Below are 20,878 nucleotides of genomic sequence, written 5' to 3'. Positions count from 1 at the left end.
GGGAGTGAACAGAGGATTGGTAGATGATAGGTAGAGAGTAATGAAATATAATATTAAGGTATTTGTTGTATGTGTATGTTTTTTAGGATTCTCAAAAATCCCCTCCATATCTGTTATTGTATTAATTCCAAAAGCACTCAATAATCCTATTGTTCATTTCTTATAGATTCCCTTACCATGTTTCCCATAATAGTCTCTTTCAAACATAGCACAGGGATTCACACGAAGTAAGTGCTCAATAAATATTTGTGTAGTAAAAGAAACTGAGGTTTAGAATGATTGTGTTATTTGCCCAAAGATACTGCCCAATAAAATATTGACAGAGCTAGGATTTAACTTCAGCGTCCATTGCCTTTGTCTAAAGACTGTTTTAGCAAATAGACCTATGTTTTCCTTCAGAGTTACAACTGTATATGTTTTTAAAACTCCCCAAATACTTTGAGGATAAGATTCAAGAATCAAACAGATCATTGGGATTTTTGAAAATGGGAAGGAGAAGGTCAAGAAAGGTCAGTGAAGCATTTAAACCTGGGCTGAAGTTGGTATTCTTTGTAGCCTGATAGTGTGGGGGAGTGAAAGGAAACAGCACAGTTTATAGGCTGCTTCAACTGGACTTACTCCCTCAACCTTGTGGGGTCAACTCTAAATATTTGGGAGGTCTGTTCCTTTCTCTTTACCCATTATTTAGACTTTATCCAGGTCATTTAATCTCTCAGTTCTCTGCTCCATAAAGTGTGAAAAAATAACAGCTGCTCTGATCTACCATGAGCATGCCCAGCTATTCTGGGATCATATTTGGAAATGTTTTAAGCTCTCTGGAGAAGGGTAAACTATTTGATGGCATTACACTGCTCTTCTGTACATTTACCTGGTCAATATCACACTCTAATGAATGAACGTCCTCAAGTGGTGAATGAAATAGCAGCATAGTCTATGGGGAAAATACCCACACATACACTCCAAATCATCCGAGGCCCCAATTTTTTTCCTGGTCGTGACTCCTTATATCAAGTTGGAGAGATCTATTTTATCAGAGAAAGTGCAGGAGTCTTGGGTTGGGTGCATGGTCTCAGAAATCCTGAAGTAATTCTGAACGAATATCTGGCTGTGGGTACATGATTTATGTTTATACGGTCTTTTACAATTTGCACAGCATTTTCACTTATTGTCTTATGTACTCTCTATTACAAGTCCTACCTTCCACAGTAAAATCAGAAGTTTAGTTTACAATGGATGTTCAACTAACATTACCTGTCTTTAATTCCTTCAAATATTTATTCCCAACTATAAATCTCTGGAGAGATCAAACAAGGCAAAAAAAAAAAAAAAAAAAAAATCTTGCAGTTTAATGATTTTGGTGCCATTTGCCAAAGGAATAAATTGATGGTCATTTGGCTTGTGTCTGCCTTAAGTTGGACACAAGTTGAGTAGTGCATACAACCTCATAGGAGGTTGTTAACATTCCTCATGTGCTTATTTTGGATAGGAACAAAGAGCTCTTTGAGGTCTCAGACACTCCCTCAGATACTCTGGGCACCTCAAAATAAAAGGAGTAGCCAAGATAAAAATTATGTTGAAGTAGTTTGCTTCTGTACTGAGGCCCTCAATAGTGGTAACTATACAAACTCATGTAAGGTTCAATAATTTATTTCTCTGGCCAACATGATGGGAGAAACTCTCAGGCTGAGTGACTTTACTTTCCCTTCAGATGCTCCGTGCTCATCTGTATCTCGCTTTGGATGGTAATGGATGCATTTGTGTTGAACAGCATCTTTGCTTCAATAAATAAAAAATGGCAGGGGTAAATTTAAATTCTTTCTTTTCATTTTTCCTAATGAGAACTGAATATTTGGTTCTCTATTGTATTGCTATTATTTATGATCATTAATATTTTATTTGATGTGCATCCGTGTCTTCATGTGTAAAAAATGCAAGGGCCACAAAAGCAAAAAGAATACTTATCATTTAAGCTTTTCATATAGTATCATTTCAGAGCTGTTATAATGGCCATTTTCTGTTTGTAATACAACATTCCTTTTAGAAACCACTGTACTTGTAGCTTTCTCCGACCTATTAAAATATCAGAGAAAATGCTTCTCTCTTCTTTAACTCTCTTAACCTCTAAAAAGGCAAGGTATCTTACTAATATGTTATTTGCAAGTATATTTGAAAAATGAGGTCAAGTGAAACAGATCCCACTACTTACAAGAATAGAAAGAAGAGTTGAGGTTGGCTTCAGTGAACAAGAAATACCATGGCTTAATCAGAATTCAGGTTCCTGAATACAATGGACTTCTTTTCCAGGTATTGGAAATCTATCGTGATAGAAATCTATCATGGCAGCTTTTGACAACCGTTTAACAATTCGTATAATAGAACTCAGTGTGATTATGAAGACAAAGGCTTTGGAATTTTTGCCAGGAAGGTAATGTCCATCTTCTAGGATGCAGAGTTATCACCAAATAACCAACTCATGAAAATAATAGAGTGGGGCGCCTGGGTGACTCAGTCGGTTGAGAGTCCAACTCTTGATTTCGGCTCAGGTCATGATCTCACGAGTTTGTGATTGCAGGCCCCACGTCAGGCTCTGTGCTGACAGCATGGAGCCTGCTTGGGATTCTATATCTCCCTCTCTCTCTCTGCCCATCCCCAGCTTGTGCATGTTCTCTCTGTCTCAAAATAAATAAATGATGAAAAAAAAACCGTAAAAAAAATAGAGCAATAACCAAATATCTACCTGGGAAAACAAGAAATCCGGTGGGAGTGGGGGTGGGGAAAGGAGCATAATGGCCAATGTGTGTGGTAGCTAGCCTCTAAGATGACACCAGTAATACCTGCCTCCTGATATTCTTGCTGTGTATAGTCTTCTCCCCTACTGAATAAGGCTGACTAGTGTAATCAATAGGATATTGTTGCAATGATGGCTTATGATTTCCAAGACTAGGTCATAAAAGATGTATGACTTCTGTTGTGCTCACTCTTGGATCATTCACTCTGGGGGAAGCCAGCTGCCATGTTGTGAGATTGCTCAAGCAGTCCTATGGTATGAGGATTTTCATTTCCCTCCCTTCCTCCCTCTTTCTTTCTTTCTTTCTTTCTTTCTTTCTTTCTTTCTTTCTTTCTTTCCTTCCTTTCACCTGCCTTTTTATTTAAATTCCAGTTAGTTAACATACAGCGTAATATTAGTTACAGATACACAATTTAGTGATTCAACACTTCCATACAACACCTGGTGCTCATCACAGCAAGTGCACTCTTTAATTCACATCACCTATTTAACCCATCCCCCACTCATCTCTCCTCTGATAACCATCAATTTGTTTTCTATAGTTAAGTTTCTTGGTTTGCCTTTCTGTCTCTCCCCTGCCCCACCATGATCTTTTGGTTTGTTTCTTAAATTCCACATGAGTGAAATCATGTGGTATTTGTCTTTCTCTGACTGACTTATTTTGCTTAGCATAATACTCTCTAGCTCCATCCACATTTTTGCAAATGGCATTATTTCGTTCTTTTTTATGGAAGAGTAATATTCCATTATATTTATATAGCACTTCCTTGTTATCCATTCATCATTCAATGGACATTTGGTCTCTTTCCATAATTTTGCTATTGTTGTTAATGCTGTTATAAACATCAGGATTTATGTATCCCTTCAAATTAGTATTTTTGTATCCTTTGGGTAAATACCTAATGGTGCAATTGCTGAACTGTAGGGTAGTTCTATATTTAACTTTTTGAGGAATCTCCATACTGTTTCCCAGAGTGGCTACATCAGTTGCATTCCCACCAACAGTGTAAGAGGGTTCTCCTTTCTCCACATTCTCACAAAAACCTCTTGTATCCTGTTTTGTTAATGCTAGCCATTCTGACTGGTGTGAGGTGATATCTCATTGCAATTTTGATTTGTATTTCCCTGATGATGAGTGACAATGACCATCTTTTCATGTGTCTGTTGGCCATCTGTATGTCTGGCCATCTGTATGTCTCCTTTAAACGTCTATTCATGTCTTTTGCCCATTTCTTAACTGGATTATTTGTGTTTTGGGTGTTGAGTTTGATAAGTTCTTTATATATTTTGGATACTAACTCTTTATCAGATAGGTCATTTGCAAATATCTTCTCCTATTCTGAAGGTTGTTTTCATTTTGTTGATGGTTTCCTTTGCTGTGTACAAGCTTTTTACTTTTATGAAGTCCCCAAAGTTTATTTTTGCTTTTGTTTCTCTTGCCTCAGGAGACCTATCTAGTAAGAAGTTGTTATGGTCAAGGTCAAAGAGATTATTTCCTATGTTCTTCTCTAGGATTTTAATGGTTTTCTGTCTCACATTTAGGTCTTTCATCCATTTTTAACTTATTTTTGTGAATAGTGTAAGAAAGTGGTCCATTTTCATTCTTTGCATGTCATTGTCCAGTTTCCCCAACACCATTTGTTGAAGAGACTATCTTTTTTAATGGAAAAGATATCTTTCCTGCTTTGTCAAAGATCAATTGGTTGTTTAGTTGTGGATTCACTTCTGGGTTTTCTATTCTGTGTTACTGATCTAAGCATCTATTTTTGTGCCAGTACCATACTGTCTTGATCACTACAGCTTGTAATGTAACTTGAAGTCCAGAAATGTGATGCCTCCAGCTTTGCCGTTCTTTTTCAAGGTTGCCTTGGCTATTCAGAGTCTTTTGTGGTCCGTACAAATCTTGGAACCACATTGTTTCCATTGTTTGTTCTAGCTCCATGAAAAATGCTGTTGGTATTTTGATAGGGATTGCATTAAATATGCAGATTCGTTTGAGTAATATAGACATTTTAACAATATTTTTTTCTTCTAATCTGAGAGCAGGGAATGTCTTTCCATTTTTTTGCATCATCTTCAATTTATTTCATAAGTGTCCTATAGTTTTCAGAGTAGAGATCTTTTATCTCTTTGGTTAGATTTATTTCTAAGTATCTTATGGTTTTGAGTGCAATTGGCAATGGGATTGATTCCTTGATTTCTCTTTCTACTGCTTCATTATTAGTGTATAGAAATGCAACAGACTTCTGCACATTGATTTTGTATCCTGAGACTTTATGGAATTTCTGTATCAGTTTTAGCCATTTTTTGGTGGAGTCTCATGTTATCTTCAAATAGTATCATGTTATCTTCAAATAGTGGAAGTTTGAATTCTTCCTTGCTGATTTGGATGCCTTTTATTTCTTTTTGTTGTCTGATTGCTGTGGCTAGGACTTCCAAACTATGTTAAATAACAGTGGTGAGAGTGGACATCCCTGTCTTGTTCCTGACCATAGAGGAAAGCTCTCAGTTTTTCCCCATTGAGGATATTAGCTGTGGGTATTTTGTGTCAGAGTTATGTTCCCTCTAACCCTACTTTGTTGAGGGTTTTTATCATGAATCGATGTTGTACTTTGTCCAATGCTTTTTCTGCATCTATTGAAAGGATTGTATGGCTCTTATCCTTTCTTTTATTGTTATACATCTTGTTGATTAATTTGTGAATACTGAACCACCCTTAAAGCCCAGGAAAAAATACCACTTGATCATATAATGTACTGTTGGATTTTGTTTGCTAGTATTTTATGGAGAATTTTTGCATCCATGTTCATCAGGGATATTGACCTGTAGTTCTCTTTTTTAGTGGAGTCTTTGTCTGGTTTTGGTATCAGGGTAATGCTGGCCTCATGGAATGAACTTGGAAGTTTTCTTTCCATTTCTATATTTTGGAATAGTTTGAGAAAAATAGGCATTAACTCTTCTTTAAACGTTTGGTAGAATTTACCTGGTCCTGGTCCTGAGTTTTTGATATGTTGGAAAATTTTTGATTACTGGTTCAATTTCTCTTGTTATCAGTTTTTCAAGTTTTCTATTTCTTCCTGTTTCAGTTTTGGTAGTTTTTATGCTTTAGAAGTTTACCCATTTCTTCCAGGTTGTCCAATTTGTTGGCATATAATTTTTAATAATATTCTTTTAAAATGTTTGTACTTCTGTAGTGCTGATTGTTATTTCTCCTCTCTTATTTGTGATTTTATTTATTTGGGTCCTGTTTTCTTTTTGACAAGTCTGGATAGGGGTTTATCCATTTTATTAATTTTTTTCAAAGGACCAACCTTGATTTCATTGATATGTTCTATTGTTCTTTTTAGTTTCTATATCATTTATTTCTGCTCTAATTTTTATTATTTCCTTCCTCCTGCTGGCTTTAGGTTTTGTTTGTTGTTCTTTTTCCAGCTCCTTTAGGTGTAAGTTTAGATTGTTTCTTCGAGATTTTTTTTGTTTCTTAAGGTTGGCCTATAATTGCCATGTACCTCTCTTTTAGGACTGCTTTTGCTGCATTCCAAAGGTTTTGGACTGTTGTGTTTTCATTTTTATTTGTTTCCATGTATTTTTTAATTTCTTCTTGGCTTTCCTGGTTGACCCATTCATTGTTTAGTAGGATGTTGTTTAACCTCCATACATTTGTGGTCTTTCCAAATTTTTTATTATGGTTGACTTCAAGTTTCATAGTGTTGTGTTCAGAAAATATGTGTGGTATGATCTCAGTCTTTTTGTATTTGTCAAGGGCTGATTTGTGACCTAGTATGTGATCTATTCTGGAGAATGTCCCATGTACACTGGAAAAGAATACATATTCTATTGCTTTATGATGGAATTTCCTGAATATATACGTTAAGTCCATCTGGTCCAGTGTGTCAAAGCCGCTGTTTCCTTGTTGACTTTCTGCTTAGATTATCTTTCCATTGCTGTAAGGGGGTGTTAAGATCCCCTACTATCATTGTATTATTATCAGTGAGTTCCTTTATATTTGTTATTAATTGTTTTTATATTTTGGGGTGCGTAAATATTTACAATGTTATATCTGCTTGTTGGATTGTCCTCTTTATTATGATATAGTGACCTTTTTCATCTCTTGTTATAGTCTTTGGTTTAAAATATAGTTTGTCTGATATAAGCATTGTTACTCCATCTTTCTTTTGAAGTCCATTTACATGATAAATGTTCCTCCATTCCCTCACTTTCAATTTTTTTTAAATTTTTATTTATTTTTGAGAGAGAGAGACAGAGCACAAGTGGGGGAGGGGTAGAGACAGAGAGGGAGACACAGAATCCGAAGCAGGCTCCAGGCTCTGAGCTGTCAGCACAGCTGACATTTAGTCTATTTATATTTAGAGTAATTATTGATATGTATTTAGTGCCATTTTATTACTTGTTTCGTCATTGTTTCTGGAGATTTTCTCTATTCCATTCTTGACTTTGTTACTTTTGGTCTTTCTTTTCCACTTGAAGAGTCTCCTTTAATATTTCTTGCAGGACTTATTTAGTGGTCATGAACTCACCATTAGTTTTTGTCTGTGAAACTCTCTCTTCTTCTATTCTGAATGATAGCCTTGCTGGATAGAATATTCTTGGCTGCATATTTTTCCCATTCAGCATGTTGAATATACCATGCCACTCTCTTCTGGCTTGTTTCTGTGGACAGATCTGCAGTTTGCCTTTTGAGTCTTCCCTTGTAAATTAGGGGCTTCTTTCATCTTGCTGCTTTTAGGATTTTTTCTTTATTACTATATTTTGCAAATTTAATTATAATATGTCTTGTTGTTGGCTGGCTTTTGTTGATTTTTTTTTTTTTGCTTTTGTTGATTTTGATGAGAGTTCTCTGTGCCTCCTGGGTCTGGATGTCTGTTTCCTTCCACAGATTAGGAAATTTCCTCAAATTTTCTGCCCCTTTCCCTCTCACTTCTTCTTCTGGGACTCCTATGATAAGAATGTTATCATGTTTGATGGAGTTGCTGAGTTCCCTTATTCTTGTGTTCCATAATTCTTCTTTCTCTGTTTTGTTCAGCTTCATTATTTTTCATTATTTTATCTCCCATATCATTTATTTCTCTACTTCTTCCATCCTTGTGTTCATTGCATCAAGTCTGTTTCAAATCTTAGTTATTACATTTTTCATTTCTGAGAGATTGTTTTTAACTCCTTTATCTCTGTGCTAAGGAAGTCTTGAAGTCTTCCATTCTTTTCTCAAGTGCAGCAAGTATCCCTATGATTGTTGCTTTATATTCTCCATCAGGCATATTACTTAGATCTGTTTGGCTTAGATCTCTGGCTGTGACCTTATCTTGTTGTCCCATTTGGGATGAATTCCTCCATATTGGCAATTGTCTAACCTCTGTCTTCTTCTGTGTTAGAAAAGCCTGTTATGTTTCCTGCTCCTGAGAGTAAGGGCTTTATGAAGAAGAGGTCATATAGTGTCCAGGGCCTGGTGCTTCAAGGAGTGTCTCTGATGTGTGCTGCATGCACTCTGCTGCTGTGATTTTAGCTCCTCTTTCAGGCTAGTCATCTGCCAGTCTTCTTGCCTGCTGTGGGCCATGTTCGGTCCTTGGCCAGAGTGTGGTGAGTTTTAACTAGGTGTGCTCTGGTCTGCTTGTGAAATGAGACCTGATACTACTTCTACTAGAAACAAAGCCTTGCAGAAATCTCTGGTCAGGAGATGTGGTGTGGCCAGGAGTTTCTGCTGGTCTTCCGGAGAAGAGACCCACTGTGCTGGGACTGAGGCCAGCATGACCAAGAAGGGCAATCCCGTCAGAGCACAGGGTGTGGGACTTGGTACAAGCAGGTTAGGCAGCCAGTGTCGGCACTGCGCTGCTTACCACAGGTGGTTCTGTGCTTTTGCTGAGGAGCAGGGGAGGGAAATGGTGCCAGCTAGCTCCTTTGTCCCTAGAGCGGGGTCTCCATCCTTGCTGCTCTCAGAGAAGCACTCCAAAAAGAGCGAATAATCTCCTTCCTTTGTATCCCAGGTGTTTTTCAGATTGCTGTTTCCATGCGGTCTGCCTCCGGATTTTTTGCCTGCCTTCTTTCCAGGAGCAGTGCTGTGCCTTGGGGTTCTACCCCAGCCAGGCCGCTGACTTTTAAAGCTCCAGGCTTTAGGGACATGGTGTGGCAGGGACCTGCGCTGGTCTTCCGGGGGAGCATCTTGCCACACTGGGATGGATGTGGGTTTGAAAGAGAAGGGCAGTCATGCCAGAGCACAGGGATGTGGGACTTGGAACAAGGAGGCTAGGCAGCCAGTGTCAGTCCTGGCTGCCCTCTGCAGATGGCTCTGCGCCTACGCTGAGGGTGGAGGGGAGGGAAATGATACCCGCCGGCTTCTTTGTCCCCAGAGAGGTGCCTCTATGAACACAACCTCCCATGGATACACTGCGAGAAGAGCCAGTAACCTCTCCATTGTATGCCCAATGTGTTTCCACATTGCCTGCCCCGGGGGTGTTTGCCTGACTTCTCCCAGGAGCAGTGCAGCGCCCTCAAGGTTCTAACCCGACCTAGTCCCTGACCTCTAGAACTCCAGTCTTGGAACCCCATCTGTTTCAAGAACTCCCCCAAATCAGCCTCTCTCATTTTCCCAGCCAATGGCTTTGGGGAAATGTTCTCCTTGTGCATTCCCCTGGGTGTTCCTCTCTTGCCTTTCTCTGCGACCAGGGCTGCCTCCCCTCTACAACACCCTCAATCTCTTTCTCCCCCAAACCATGTCTCCATACTTCCTACCTTCCTTGATGCGGTTTCTTCTCTCTCTTTCATTGTGGAGTTTGTTCTGCCAGTCTTCGGGGTGATTTCTGGGTTATTCAGAATGATTGGATAGTTATCTAGTTGTGTTCATGGGATGAGAGAAGCCTAGGGTTTTCCTACTATGGCGCCTCTGAGCTCCCCACCCCTTCCCAAAACACAGACCTTAAAAAGAGAGGGCATTGAAACAGTGATAGAAAAAGAAGAGTTGTATCCAGGGACCCCTCAGACAAGTTTTGAAACAAAAGAGTCTGTGATAGAGCTGGGTTCTAGGCAAAAAAGCAGGTAAGTTGCCAGGTGAAGGGAAGATGATATAAACTGCCAATCAAGAACTTCCTGATTTTTCACTTCACTTTGGGGTTCCTGTGTCTTTATCTAGGAGAGTGCATTGTCATGTAAGTATTTTAAGAAGGGTTATGAAAACGAGGCTCCAGAAATGTGTGTGTGTGTGTGTGTGTGTGTGTGTGTGTGTGTGTTTTAAAGACACTTAAAAAGGACTCCTTCTGTTGTTTTTCACAAATTACCAAGTGTTTGCCTACTGAGTTATCTGGTGTAATTCTTAACTAGTCCTTTAAGCTACCATCCAGCAAGTGAATAGTCAAATATCATGGGGAAAACTATTGAATTTTAATTTTCCATGATCTTTCAAATGAGATTTTGACCTCATGTTTAAAAGTTCCCTTATGATAGCTTTAACTACATTTTTTTTTTTTTAATGAGACTTAACAAATACTAAAGAAAAATTTAGAAATCCAGATCTTACCACAGCACATAAAACCAACTCATTCCTCTGGGTCCTCCTTGGTGCTTTCTGGATTGGCCCAAGGCATCCCATGTATCATAAGCACCCTTAGACTCGGGGGAAGAAGGTAGAGACTGCAACTTTTCAATCCACTTTTCACATAATCTGAATAATGTGCTTTGCATGGTGATTAAAGAGCATGAAAAAAGTCAGATGATCCCTGCCTTCAGGGAAGTTACATGCTTCTAAAAAAAAGGAATGAAATGACTACATCACAAAAACGCAGAGGCCCATGCGAGGGGCACGGTTGATGCCCCACTCTAAAAGTCCTCAGCCTGTCTCTGAGGACTTCCTCATGCTGCAGCTCTGCTCCATGGGATTCTTGCTGCTTCTCCACTGGCTCTCTGACCCACAGCAGCTTGCTGAACCTGTCTGCAGGGAAGCTCCAGAAACACCGGGTTTGGGGCACCACCCGGGTAAACATTCGACCAATGAGAAGTGGAAGCTTGTGGATAAGAACCCCAGCCTCCCCAGCCTTCAGGGGTTCCAGCAGGATCAGGCCCTGCTGCCTTCAGTGGTTACTCCCTCTTTAATCCACTCTTGATTGGCTTTGCCCGTCCCTGTTTGCTTTACCCACTCTTGAGAGTGAGTTCTAAATAAACTGGGCTACAGGTGAGCACACAGGTGCCAGGGAAGCTGCAGGAGTTGGTGGGATCACCTGAGCATTGTGTACAACCAGAAGACTTAGGAGCATTAAACTGGAGATGAGAAATGGAGAAAGGGGAGCCATAGTGATTTTAAAGAGTGACCAGTCACCTGGAAGCCAAGGAAAGCTTCAGAGAGGCCTAGTGAGATAAAGACGGAATGTGTCTTTGTCGAAAAAGACCAGTGAGATACGAAAAAAGGCAAAACTAATCTATGGTTCAAGAAGTCAAGGAATTGGTGGTGACTAGAACAGGCAGAAGGGCCCTTCCCTTTCTTGATTTGGGTGCTGCTGAGCTGTGTACGTTAAGTTCGTGAAGAAACATCAAGCTGCCTATTTATCACATAGGCACTTTCTGTAGGTATGTTATATCGTAATATAAAGTGTAAAAGAACCATAGGTAGGTCACTTTAGGTAGAGGGGCTGGAAACCAGATGGCAGTAGGTCGTAGAGCAACTACAACGTGAAAAAGGAAAAACAGAATACCCCGACGAAGCTTGGCTATCAATTGTCTATTGCTGGGTCACAAACTATCCCAAAACTTAGGGGCTTATGACAGTGACTGTTTTACTTGCTTATAATTCTGTGGGTCAGCCATTTTGGCTGGGCTCAGCTGAGTAGTTCTGCTTGTTTCCTTGGTGGTTTGACTGGGTCGGGGTGATCTAGCCTGGCCTCACCCCCCTGTCAGGTAGTTGGTGCTGGCTGTAATCTGGTCCTCTCTCTTGGCTTGGTCTCTCCTCACTTGGTGACAGTATTTTAGAAGGATAAGGGTGGAAGCTATAGTCTTCCTGGGGCATAGGCTTGAATGTTGCACAGTGTCAATGCTGCCATGTTCTATTGGTCAAAGCAAATCATAAGCCCAGCCCTGGTTTAACAATAGGGAATGGTGGGGATAATGGGGACCTAGACAGCACATGCCTCGTCTGAAGGGGACAGCTGTTTGGCACCAACAAGATTGGATGCCATGTGGCCCACTGTTCCTAGATATTCTGATTTTGCATGAAAGTCAGAAACCTAAAATGTTCTGTGAAATCTCTCAATTTTTATACATAGCAACTCACAATCTTAAACAACATTATGTGGTCCAAATAAATATGCCCATGAGCTTGATGCAGCCTGTGAGCCTTAAGCTTATAACCTCTGCCTTGGATTATAGCAAGATTTAGAATAGGAAAGACCATCATTCTCCAAATAAAAGTGGAAACAGATTTAAGAAATCTACACTCTCTCTTTGGCCTGTAGGGCATCAGTTAGTAACTTTTGGTTTATTTCTGCCATGTAGAAGACCAACAATGCAAGCATGATAGGAATTTGGAGAAAGCCACCCATTATTTCCTCCCCTTAGACACCTCTCTCTGCCCTCCCTCCAGCTTAGAACTTCCACTTAGAAATTAGTATTATTTTTATTTATCTATTTTATTTTTTCTGGGTTTATTTATCTATTTTTTATTTTTTTAAATATAATTTATTGTAAAGTTGGCTAACATACGGTGTATACAGTGTGCTCTTGGTTTTGGGGGTAAATTCCATGATTCATCACTTACATACAACACCCAGTGCTCATCCCAACAAGTACCCTCCTCAATGTCCATCACCCATTTTCCTCTCTCTCCCCCGCCCTCATCAACCCTCAGTTTGTTCTCTGTATTTAAGAGTCTCTTGTGGTTTGCCTACCTCCCTCTCTGAAACTATAGAAGACCCCAGGTCTTCTATTAAGTTTCTCAAGTTCCACATATGAGTGAAAACATACATGTTTTTCTCTAAATGATTTATTTCACTTAGCATAATAGCCTCCAGTTCCATCCATGTTGCTGCAAATAGCAGAATTTCATTTTTTCTCATGGCCAAATAGTATTCCACTGTATTATATAAACCACATCTTCTTTATCCATTCATCAGTTGATGGACATTTAGGCTGTTATTTTTTCAAATTGAAGTATAGTTGGCATATAATATCCTATTACTTTCAGATATACAACATAGTGATTCAACATTTTTATACATTATAAAATGATCTAGAAGTTACTATCAATTTCTTGCCTTCTGGAAGTGTGAAAGAAATTCAGACTATGGGTGGGCATGGGGTGTGTTGTCCTCTCCATTCAAGATGGCCTGTCTCAACTTTCAGAAAGTGGATGAAAGGCATCTGCTGCAGCTTGAGCAAAAATACCTACTGTGTGAGGGGCATTGTGCTTTTACCCAGGTAACTCCTTGGCCTCCCTGGCTGAGTCCTTATTACTGCATTTGAAGACTTCAGAGAGGATGATTTGCTCGCAGAGTCCCACTGCTGGCAAGTGGCAGGGTAGAGCTTTGGGGTGAGCTCTTGAATGCTGAAGCCCATGCTTTTCCCCACTGGTGTTTGCTTCAGTCCCACACCTATACCTCATGCACATGGGAGTTGTATGTAAGCCTCCAGAGTCTTGAATTGGGGGGAAAGGCAGTCTTAGGGCCATGACGATATCCTGAATATGGAACTACAAAGCTACAGAATAAGCTAAAACATGTAAAGTGTTTAGAAGAGGCCCCGGCCAAGACAGTTGTTGGGCACTCCCAACTCACTAGAATGTGGGCACCATCAAGGGCCACCTGGTCTGTTCACTGATGTACCCCAGCACTCCCACTGGCTTTGCTCAAATATGTGCTTATTAGAAGCTGGCTTGGTCTTTTATTTTGTAATTAAAAATTTTTTTTTAATGTTTATTTTTGAGAGAGAGAGAGAGAGAGAGAGAGAGAGAGAGAGAGAGCAGGGGGGTGGGCAGAGAGAGAGGGAGGGAGACACAGAATGCAAAGCAAGCTCCAGGCTCCGAGCTACTAGCACAGAACCTCATGTAGGGCTTGAACCTATAAACTGTGAGATCGTGACCTGAGCCACACAGGCACCCCTGTCTTGGTCTTTTAAAAGAAATTCGCCACATCACTACATCATCATACCTCATAGGTGACAGAGGCCTGGGAGTTGCAGAGGATGCTAAGACTCTGAGGCTCACCTTCATGGGGACCCATGACTGTTGTGTGGAGTAGGACTCCACAGACACACATTTCTGTCTCAAGCTCAGACTTGAGACAAAAACCTCCATGCAGAATGAGGAATCTGGTTTGCAAATGAAGGGACACTGCTGATTTCACACTTTTAATTATTTAATTAATGAGTATTTACATTTTTAAAAAAGCAGTTAAGGGACCAGGCGTAGAGAGCATTGATTGTGAGGCAGAGAATGGATACACGTATCATTTCCAATGCTTAACAGATGGAAAATTCAGGGGAAATCGAGTCTCCTGAGTTCACGGTTCTCATTCAATACAAATCCTTCAGCCTATCCATCGTCTTTTTTTTTTTTGAACACTTGAGTTACAAACATTGTCACCCATGTATAAGTCCTCAGCTGGGAGAGGCCTGCTTTAGCTGACAACATCTCTTTCCAGAACCAAAAACCATGTGATTTTATTCCTGGAAGGACTTGACCTTGTTCTTAGAATAAATCCATTTTCATATGTTGGGTCCTGGGATAGGGAGACTTGAAAACCTTCTTATGGAAGAGGTTAAAACTCATCCAAATCTGCTTGGTTGAGGTACTCTGTCTGGACATTCTCTGCTCTCTCTAGAGGAAGGATCAGTAGGCTCTTCTTAAAGATGGTGAATATTTTAAGATTTGTGGATCATTTGGTCATGAATGCATGTAAATGAATGGACATGGCTGTGTTCAAATAGGGCTTTACTTACAAAAACAGAAGGCCCCGCTTGGTTTGCCAAGTGCTGCAGTAGAGGTGAGGCTCGGAGCCTGAGTTCTGTACAGAATATCTAAATGTTCTGAATGGATGTTCATCGCCAAGTATGTTTTCTGTGTCAGTAACATGTGCTCCAACTGCAATACTTTGTTATGAGGTTTTACAACAGTTTAGGAGATCTGTACCTTTGGCCCAGACTATTTTGTGTGAAGGATCCAAGTAGATATACATTAGGAGGGCATGATGTTCTATTCCCTAGTGGGGAGCAGAATTAGGGTGACATTCACTTATGTGCATTTATCTAGAATAAAGTGAGCAATTATAGTTGCTTGGGGATAGGAAAGAGTAACTAAGCCTGGATTTTGGTTGAATTGCCATCCTAGTCTCTGACTTTACACCTTCCAAATGATCAGCATGACAAATTTTCATTTCTCTTGTGTTTGATTACTTTTTTTAAGTTAAAAATTAAAAATAGTATTAGGGAAAAAAAATAACCTGTAAGAAATTAAGCGATAAAACGTTTGGCTCCTTTCATGAATGCTTCCAATCTCAAGTCAGAGTCTGTACTATCTCACGTATGAATTGAATGCCATTAGGAATCATTTTATGGTATCTTCCCACCCCCCTAAAAATAATGTAAATTCCCTGACTTTTCACCTGCAACTTTTTGAGAGATGTTGATGAATTCCTTTTCCAGTGAATTTCTAGATTCAAGAATTTCTCAACGCTCATCCATTTTAAATTTCCAAGCTGCCAGTAGTAATTGGTCTCAGAGGATCTTGCAAGGAAATAAAAAATATATTCCTAAGCACACTTAAAGTCCTTTAGCATTTGCTCGTTTTATACAAGAGAGAGTAGAGAGGGATGAAAAGACGTGAAGGATCCTCTTTACCCCTGCTACAGAGGGTGACAGACATCAGAAAAGGCTCAAGTGCCACATCAGATTGGGGATGTTAAAAAGAACGATTACCTCTGTTAAAAAAATAATAATATTTTGTCAGTCACTTAAAAGTAGAAGTTAAACTGAAGATTCATTGTGGAGGCCTAATTTTTTTTTTTTTTTCCGGAAACCCTTTCCTTGTCCTCTAAAACGTTTTACATAATAAGGAGGTGCTCTGCATGGGGCCAGAGGCTGAAGGAAGAAGGAGTCAGGAGAAGCGGAAAGAAGTGTAGGTTCTTCAAGTCTACACAAATTTGTTCGCAGATGGTCTTAATCTGCAGAAAGACTTCTCAGCTTGCCGTTTTCCTCTGGGAGACTGTTCGTTCATGATATATTACAATTGCTCAAGTTATTACATAAGAGATTAACTCTTCATGTTTTTGACTACCTACAGATGAAATTTTCTTCCAAAGGTGTTAGTAAAATAAAACCATTATTTTGTATTACAATGTGTCCCTCAATTATCTAATGGCCACCTCTCCAAGCCTCTGCATGATGCACCAGAGCTGAGAGTTAAGAACATTCCAAGGAAGGGTGAATCACTGAGTGGACACTTAATACAGAGCAAATGCCTGCATCAGACCTGCTATGTTGAGTACCCTCCAACAACTAAGCTTGGATAACCTGAATAGCTTTGCTAGCTACCCTACTTTCTACCATTCGTTTCTTATGATCAGAGGATTTTTTTCCTTCTTGAAAACAAAAATTATTACAGAGATGATCAGAGTATTGGGTACAGCATTTATAGGTGCTTCAGAGGATTACAGTCAATTTAAAATGTTGAGCGATTCATAAAATGTTGAGCCTTTTGCAAGGCTTTGAATCCTTTGCAATTTAAAGTTGATACCAGTATTGCAATGTTAAAGTATTTGAACTTCTATTAGGTAGTAGCGGTGTCGGGATGATGGGTAATTAGGCCGTGCAGTATACCTTGTGTCCACATCTCATGTGACTTCTGCAGAATGCTGCGCTATGTAAGCTGCTATTGCAAATAGGCAACTATTGCGTGGAATGTTCCACAAGATCCGCCAAGTAAAGCCGGTAGCCTCCCATCTTTGCAGATAAACATCTTGCCTTTGAGGAGATGCAGGGGAAAGAAAACTTGCCACTGAAACCAACAGTAAGATTTCTTGTCTGAGACTCCACAAATCTGTCATTTCATTAGCTCTCCCCTCGACTTCGTTGATTCACCTAACAAAGAGTTACTAAGCCCCTCCTATGTGCCAGGTACTGTTTCAGCTCTGCAGATACACTAGGAACAAAACACAGCAAAGTCCCTGCCCCGTGGAGCTTACATTCAAGCAGGGGGAGACAGATGAGCACATGAGTACATCACACGACATATCCTGCCTGAAATCTGTTTACTGTATCTCCTTGCATTTGGACAATGTTGAAGTCAAGGGAGAGGCCAGTAATGAACCACAGCAATTTCATTAGTCCTGCCTCCACCATCTCTCAGTTGAGTGAAACTCAAGTGAGTCCTTCAAACAATCTGGGCCTCAGTTTCCTCATCTATAAAATGGGGAGAGGTTGGCTTATGTGATTTTTTTTTAAAAGAGAAGGGGTGCTTTTAGGCTTTTATTTTTCATGGTGTTAAAGGAGCATCTTGCACAAAATCAAAAGTCAGCATGTTGACTGTTCTACAGTTTACAAAATATTTAAAAGTAAACTATAAGACATCCTTAGGTATTCCATATACACTCAGCACTTTCAATGCCAATCTAAACTTCATAAATAGCAAATGTCTTATGTACAGCTGCTATAGAATGAAGTCATTTTTCACCATCTTCAGCTATCTGAGAAACTATTTATTCATAAAACACAGTTCTACCTCATTAGTCTGAAATGTTCTCTGGCTGTGAAATCCTTTTGTGAGTGTGACACTCTCTCCTACCCACCCAGATTATTGACTTTGTGCTCCTGTTTAACCTTTTCCATTGGCCTATTAGCTCCACGAAAATGGATTGGGTCCTTGCCTCTTTGAAGAATGGCTCAAATGAGGTTCTGCCCAGGTAATCCATACGTGTGTGATCAATGCCCCCACACCATGTTTTATGAGCACAGGCCTTTTGGGAACCTACATCAACTCTTTAGGCTAGAAGAATAGTTCTGCTTTGTAAAATTAGAGCTATGGTGTACCAAAGGGTATGCTAGAATTCAAAAAGGAAAAACGGGTTTCCAGAACAATTCATAGACCAGAACGATGTGAATTAATAAAGATCCTAACCTCTTTAGAAGCCTGGTGGAATGTTAATGTATATTGAATAATGCAAGTTAAGTAGCACATATTTTGCAATCAATTAATTTTTCTTAAAGAAGATAACATAGCTGGAGAGCTGAATGTCAACTAAGGTTAGGCTCCTAACTTATTAATGTGGTAGGAGTTATGAAGCCTCTGATTCTCTTGAAAGACAAAATGCATTCACTGGTCTGATTTTCAAATGCAGAAACTCAAATTTCAATCAATCCAGCAGCCAAGGATGATAGGACATTTTCCAGGACTATAAGAAATCTCCTCTTCTTATCTGAATCAGATCCCTGCTGACACCTTGGAGGTTTCTGAAGGCTGCATGCTCTGAGTTTTATCAGTTGCTGTGTAATGAAATATCCTATATGTTTTCAAATTTGATCAGGTGGGCCCTATCAAAAGAACATATCTTGTCACTGCCTTTGGAGGCAAAGTGAAATCTCTGCCTCAATAACCAAATTTAATTCCTTCCTATTCCTCTGCGGTGTTAAGATCTATAGTGTCAATGTTATCAGAAGTGCCTAACATGGGCTGCTATGTACATAGCATCTGCCCTGTGCCTTCAGCCACTGAAAAGGAATAAGGCCCACATCTTGGGTGGGTAAACACTATGACTTCAGGATCAGATGGGCAGGGGTATCTCAAGTAACCTTGAAGAACCTGGAAGCAGCCTCACAACATCTTCTATTATTAAACGATGTCTCAGTGTCTGTATGCACTATGAAATGAGGGCAGGTCCAGCAGTCACCAGCTGCATAAATGAAGGTCAGAGGAGAACAAAAAGGTTTAGACAATTTTTGCCTACCTGGATCACAGGTACAGGTAAATTCTTGTTAGTAAAGGAAATGCATTTTGGTGTACATCATGGAATTTGAGTATGTGTTTAAGTTGTTGAGCATACGTTACCATTAAGAATGCAGTCCCTTTTTACAAGGATAAGCACGAGGAATTATAAAGCCCACCTGATGTTCAGTATCCTTCTATCAGTAGCACCACAGCCCTGCCCAGCCAATCCAAAGGGTCTGTAGGTTGGATACAATAGTGCATCAGGGCTGGCTTTGGCTGTGAGGGTCTCCAGAAAGTCACTGTGTGTGCAGTGTACCTTTCAAGGTGGGAGTCCTTGAGCTGCAAATGAATAGAACCCTTAAGTCCAAACCTCTGTGGGCACTATGGCTTCTTTGGTTCCAACGGAAGGCAGTAGGCTTTCTTCAGACAAGAAATAAAAGGGGAATTGCACCAAGAACCCACGGATCTTTTTCAGTTCTTCCTCGGCTCTAATTGGATCCTCCTTTGCTAATATGGGCTTGCTAATAAAGTCTCTCAATTGAATTAAATTGTGTACTTCATCATTGGGAAGGCACCGGAACACCTGATTAAAACACAAATGGGAAGAAACTAGGTCATAAGTCTAAAAGGAAAGATATCCCCTTATGGAAAAATACTAATTCCAACAGACAAAATCTTTGCTTTATGAAACACGTATTAGTTTTATGCTACAGCACAGACCTCACTGAAGAATTGCTTCTCTTATTTGCTCCAAAGAAACTACTAGATTTGTTTCCATCAAAAAAAAAGCCATAGATAGATCCTTCTATATGATCTACACAAGTCATTGACTTCAGGATAAAGTCAAGCTAGTGGTACAGGAATTCCACTGATGTTATTCCACACTAAGGTTAAGTTTTTGGATAATACGGATAATAATTCCCCCAATTTCACTGGAGGTTCTGCTCTAAGAGGAAAATTGCATATTATATTTTCTCTTAGCTTTTTATTTTCAAAAATGTTCATATCTGTACCTGTATTAAAGTTATCAATTGTACCCTTATTTTGCTAATTGAAAATGAGCTTCATATATCAGAATACTTCCCTCCTGAACACTTCAGCATGTATTAAGGATAAGGATGCACCTATATAACCACAATACCATTCTCATGCCTCAGAAAATCAATTCCAAGTCATTTAAGATATAGTCCATATTCAGATTTTCCCTATTATTACTCCCTAAATGCTTTCTATAGCTGCTATCCCACCCTCCCCCCAAGGATCCAAACAAGGCTGTGCACTGCATTTTTAAAATTACATTAAAAAATTTTTTTAATGTTTATTTTTGAGAGAGAGAGAGAGAGAGAGAGAGAGAGAGAAAGAGAGAGAGAAAGAGAGAGAGAAAGAGAGAGAGAGAGACAGAGCTCGAGAGGGGAAGGGCCAGAGAGAGAGGGAGACACAGAATCTGAAGCAGGCTCCAGGCTTGGAGCTGTCAGCACAGAGCCTGATGTGGGGCTTGAACTCACAAACTGTGAGATCATGACCTGAGCCGAAGTCGGACGCTTAACCGACTGAGCCACCCGGGCACCCCTAAAATTACATTTTAAAATATTCCATGCACATGACCTATTTGATCATGGCCTTGAGTCCTCAGTATGAAATAAGGCTATGTAGATTGTCATGTTTCATTAGGAATGATGAATTCTCCATCCTGGAAAGGACTCTGGCAGTCATGAAGAAGAAAAACACATTCTTATGCAACTTCTGAAAGATGGTCAGTGGATCTCAGCTTGAATATTTTCTGTGACAGAAAACTGGCTACTTCATGAAGTAACCTGTTCCACTGTTGGACACCTCTTGACTCTTCTACATTTTTTTTATCATAACCATGGACAAAACTTACCAAAAGATACATTTGGCTTCCCTAACATATGGAGCTGGTTTTAAAACACCCTTCCAAAATGAGAGCTGTCCAACAGAGGAAGTGTTTCATTATTAATAAGTTTCATCATAAGGATGGATGCCATTTACTATGCACTATGTGCTAACTGCATTTAAAAGACTATTCTTTATTTTCATAACCGCCCTATCCCTCTCAGTTTATAGAAGAAAGGAGGGCTCAGAAAGTCAAATCACTACACACAAAATTGTATCACCAGCAAGTGGGCGAGCTGGGTTGTACCCCAGTCTGACTCATTTTAGGA

General features: G+C 39.8%; 1 protein-coding gene and 1 long non-coding RNA gene across 7 annotated transcripts in view; one reads left to right on the top strand and one right to left on the bottom strand.

Moving 5' to 3' along the window:
* Positions 1-20,878, top strand: part of LOC132684159 (uncharacterized) — a 41,471-nt gene that overhangs the window by 4,375 nt on the left and 16,218 nt on the right. The gene's annotated exons all lie outside the window — the stretch shown is intronic.
* PLD1 (phospholipase D1) overlaps positions 13,705-20,878 on the bottom strand; it is a 206,701-nt gene continuing 199,527 nt past the window's right edge. For all 6 annotated transcript variants that reach the window (XM_060640746.3, XM_060640749.3, XM_060640747.3 and 3 more), the window contains one exon: positions 13,705-19,278. In XM_060640746.3, coding sequence (XP_060496729.2) covers positions 19,054-19,278 — 225 coding nt within the window. In that variant the 3' untranslated portion in view covers positions 13,705-19,053. The remainder of the gene's footprint in view (positions 19,279-20,878) is intronic.

The sequence above is a fragment of the Panthera onca genome, chromosome C2 (assembly GCF_046562875.1).
Source record: "Panthera onca isolate mPanOnc1 chromosome C2, mPanOnc1 haplotype 2, whole genome shotgun sequence".
Classification (NCBI taxonomy): domain Eukaryota; kingdom Metazoa; phylum Chordata; class Mammalia; order Carnivora; family Felidae; genus Panthera; species Panthera onca.
Note: the sequence above shows the minus strand (reverse complement) of the source record. Positions and strands in the feature narration are given on the sequence as shown.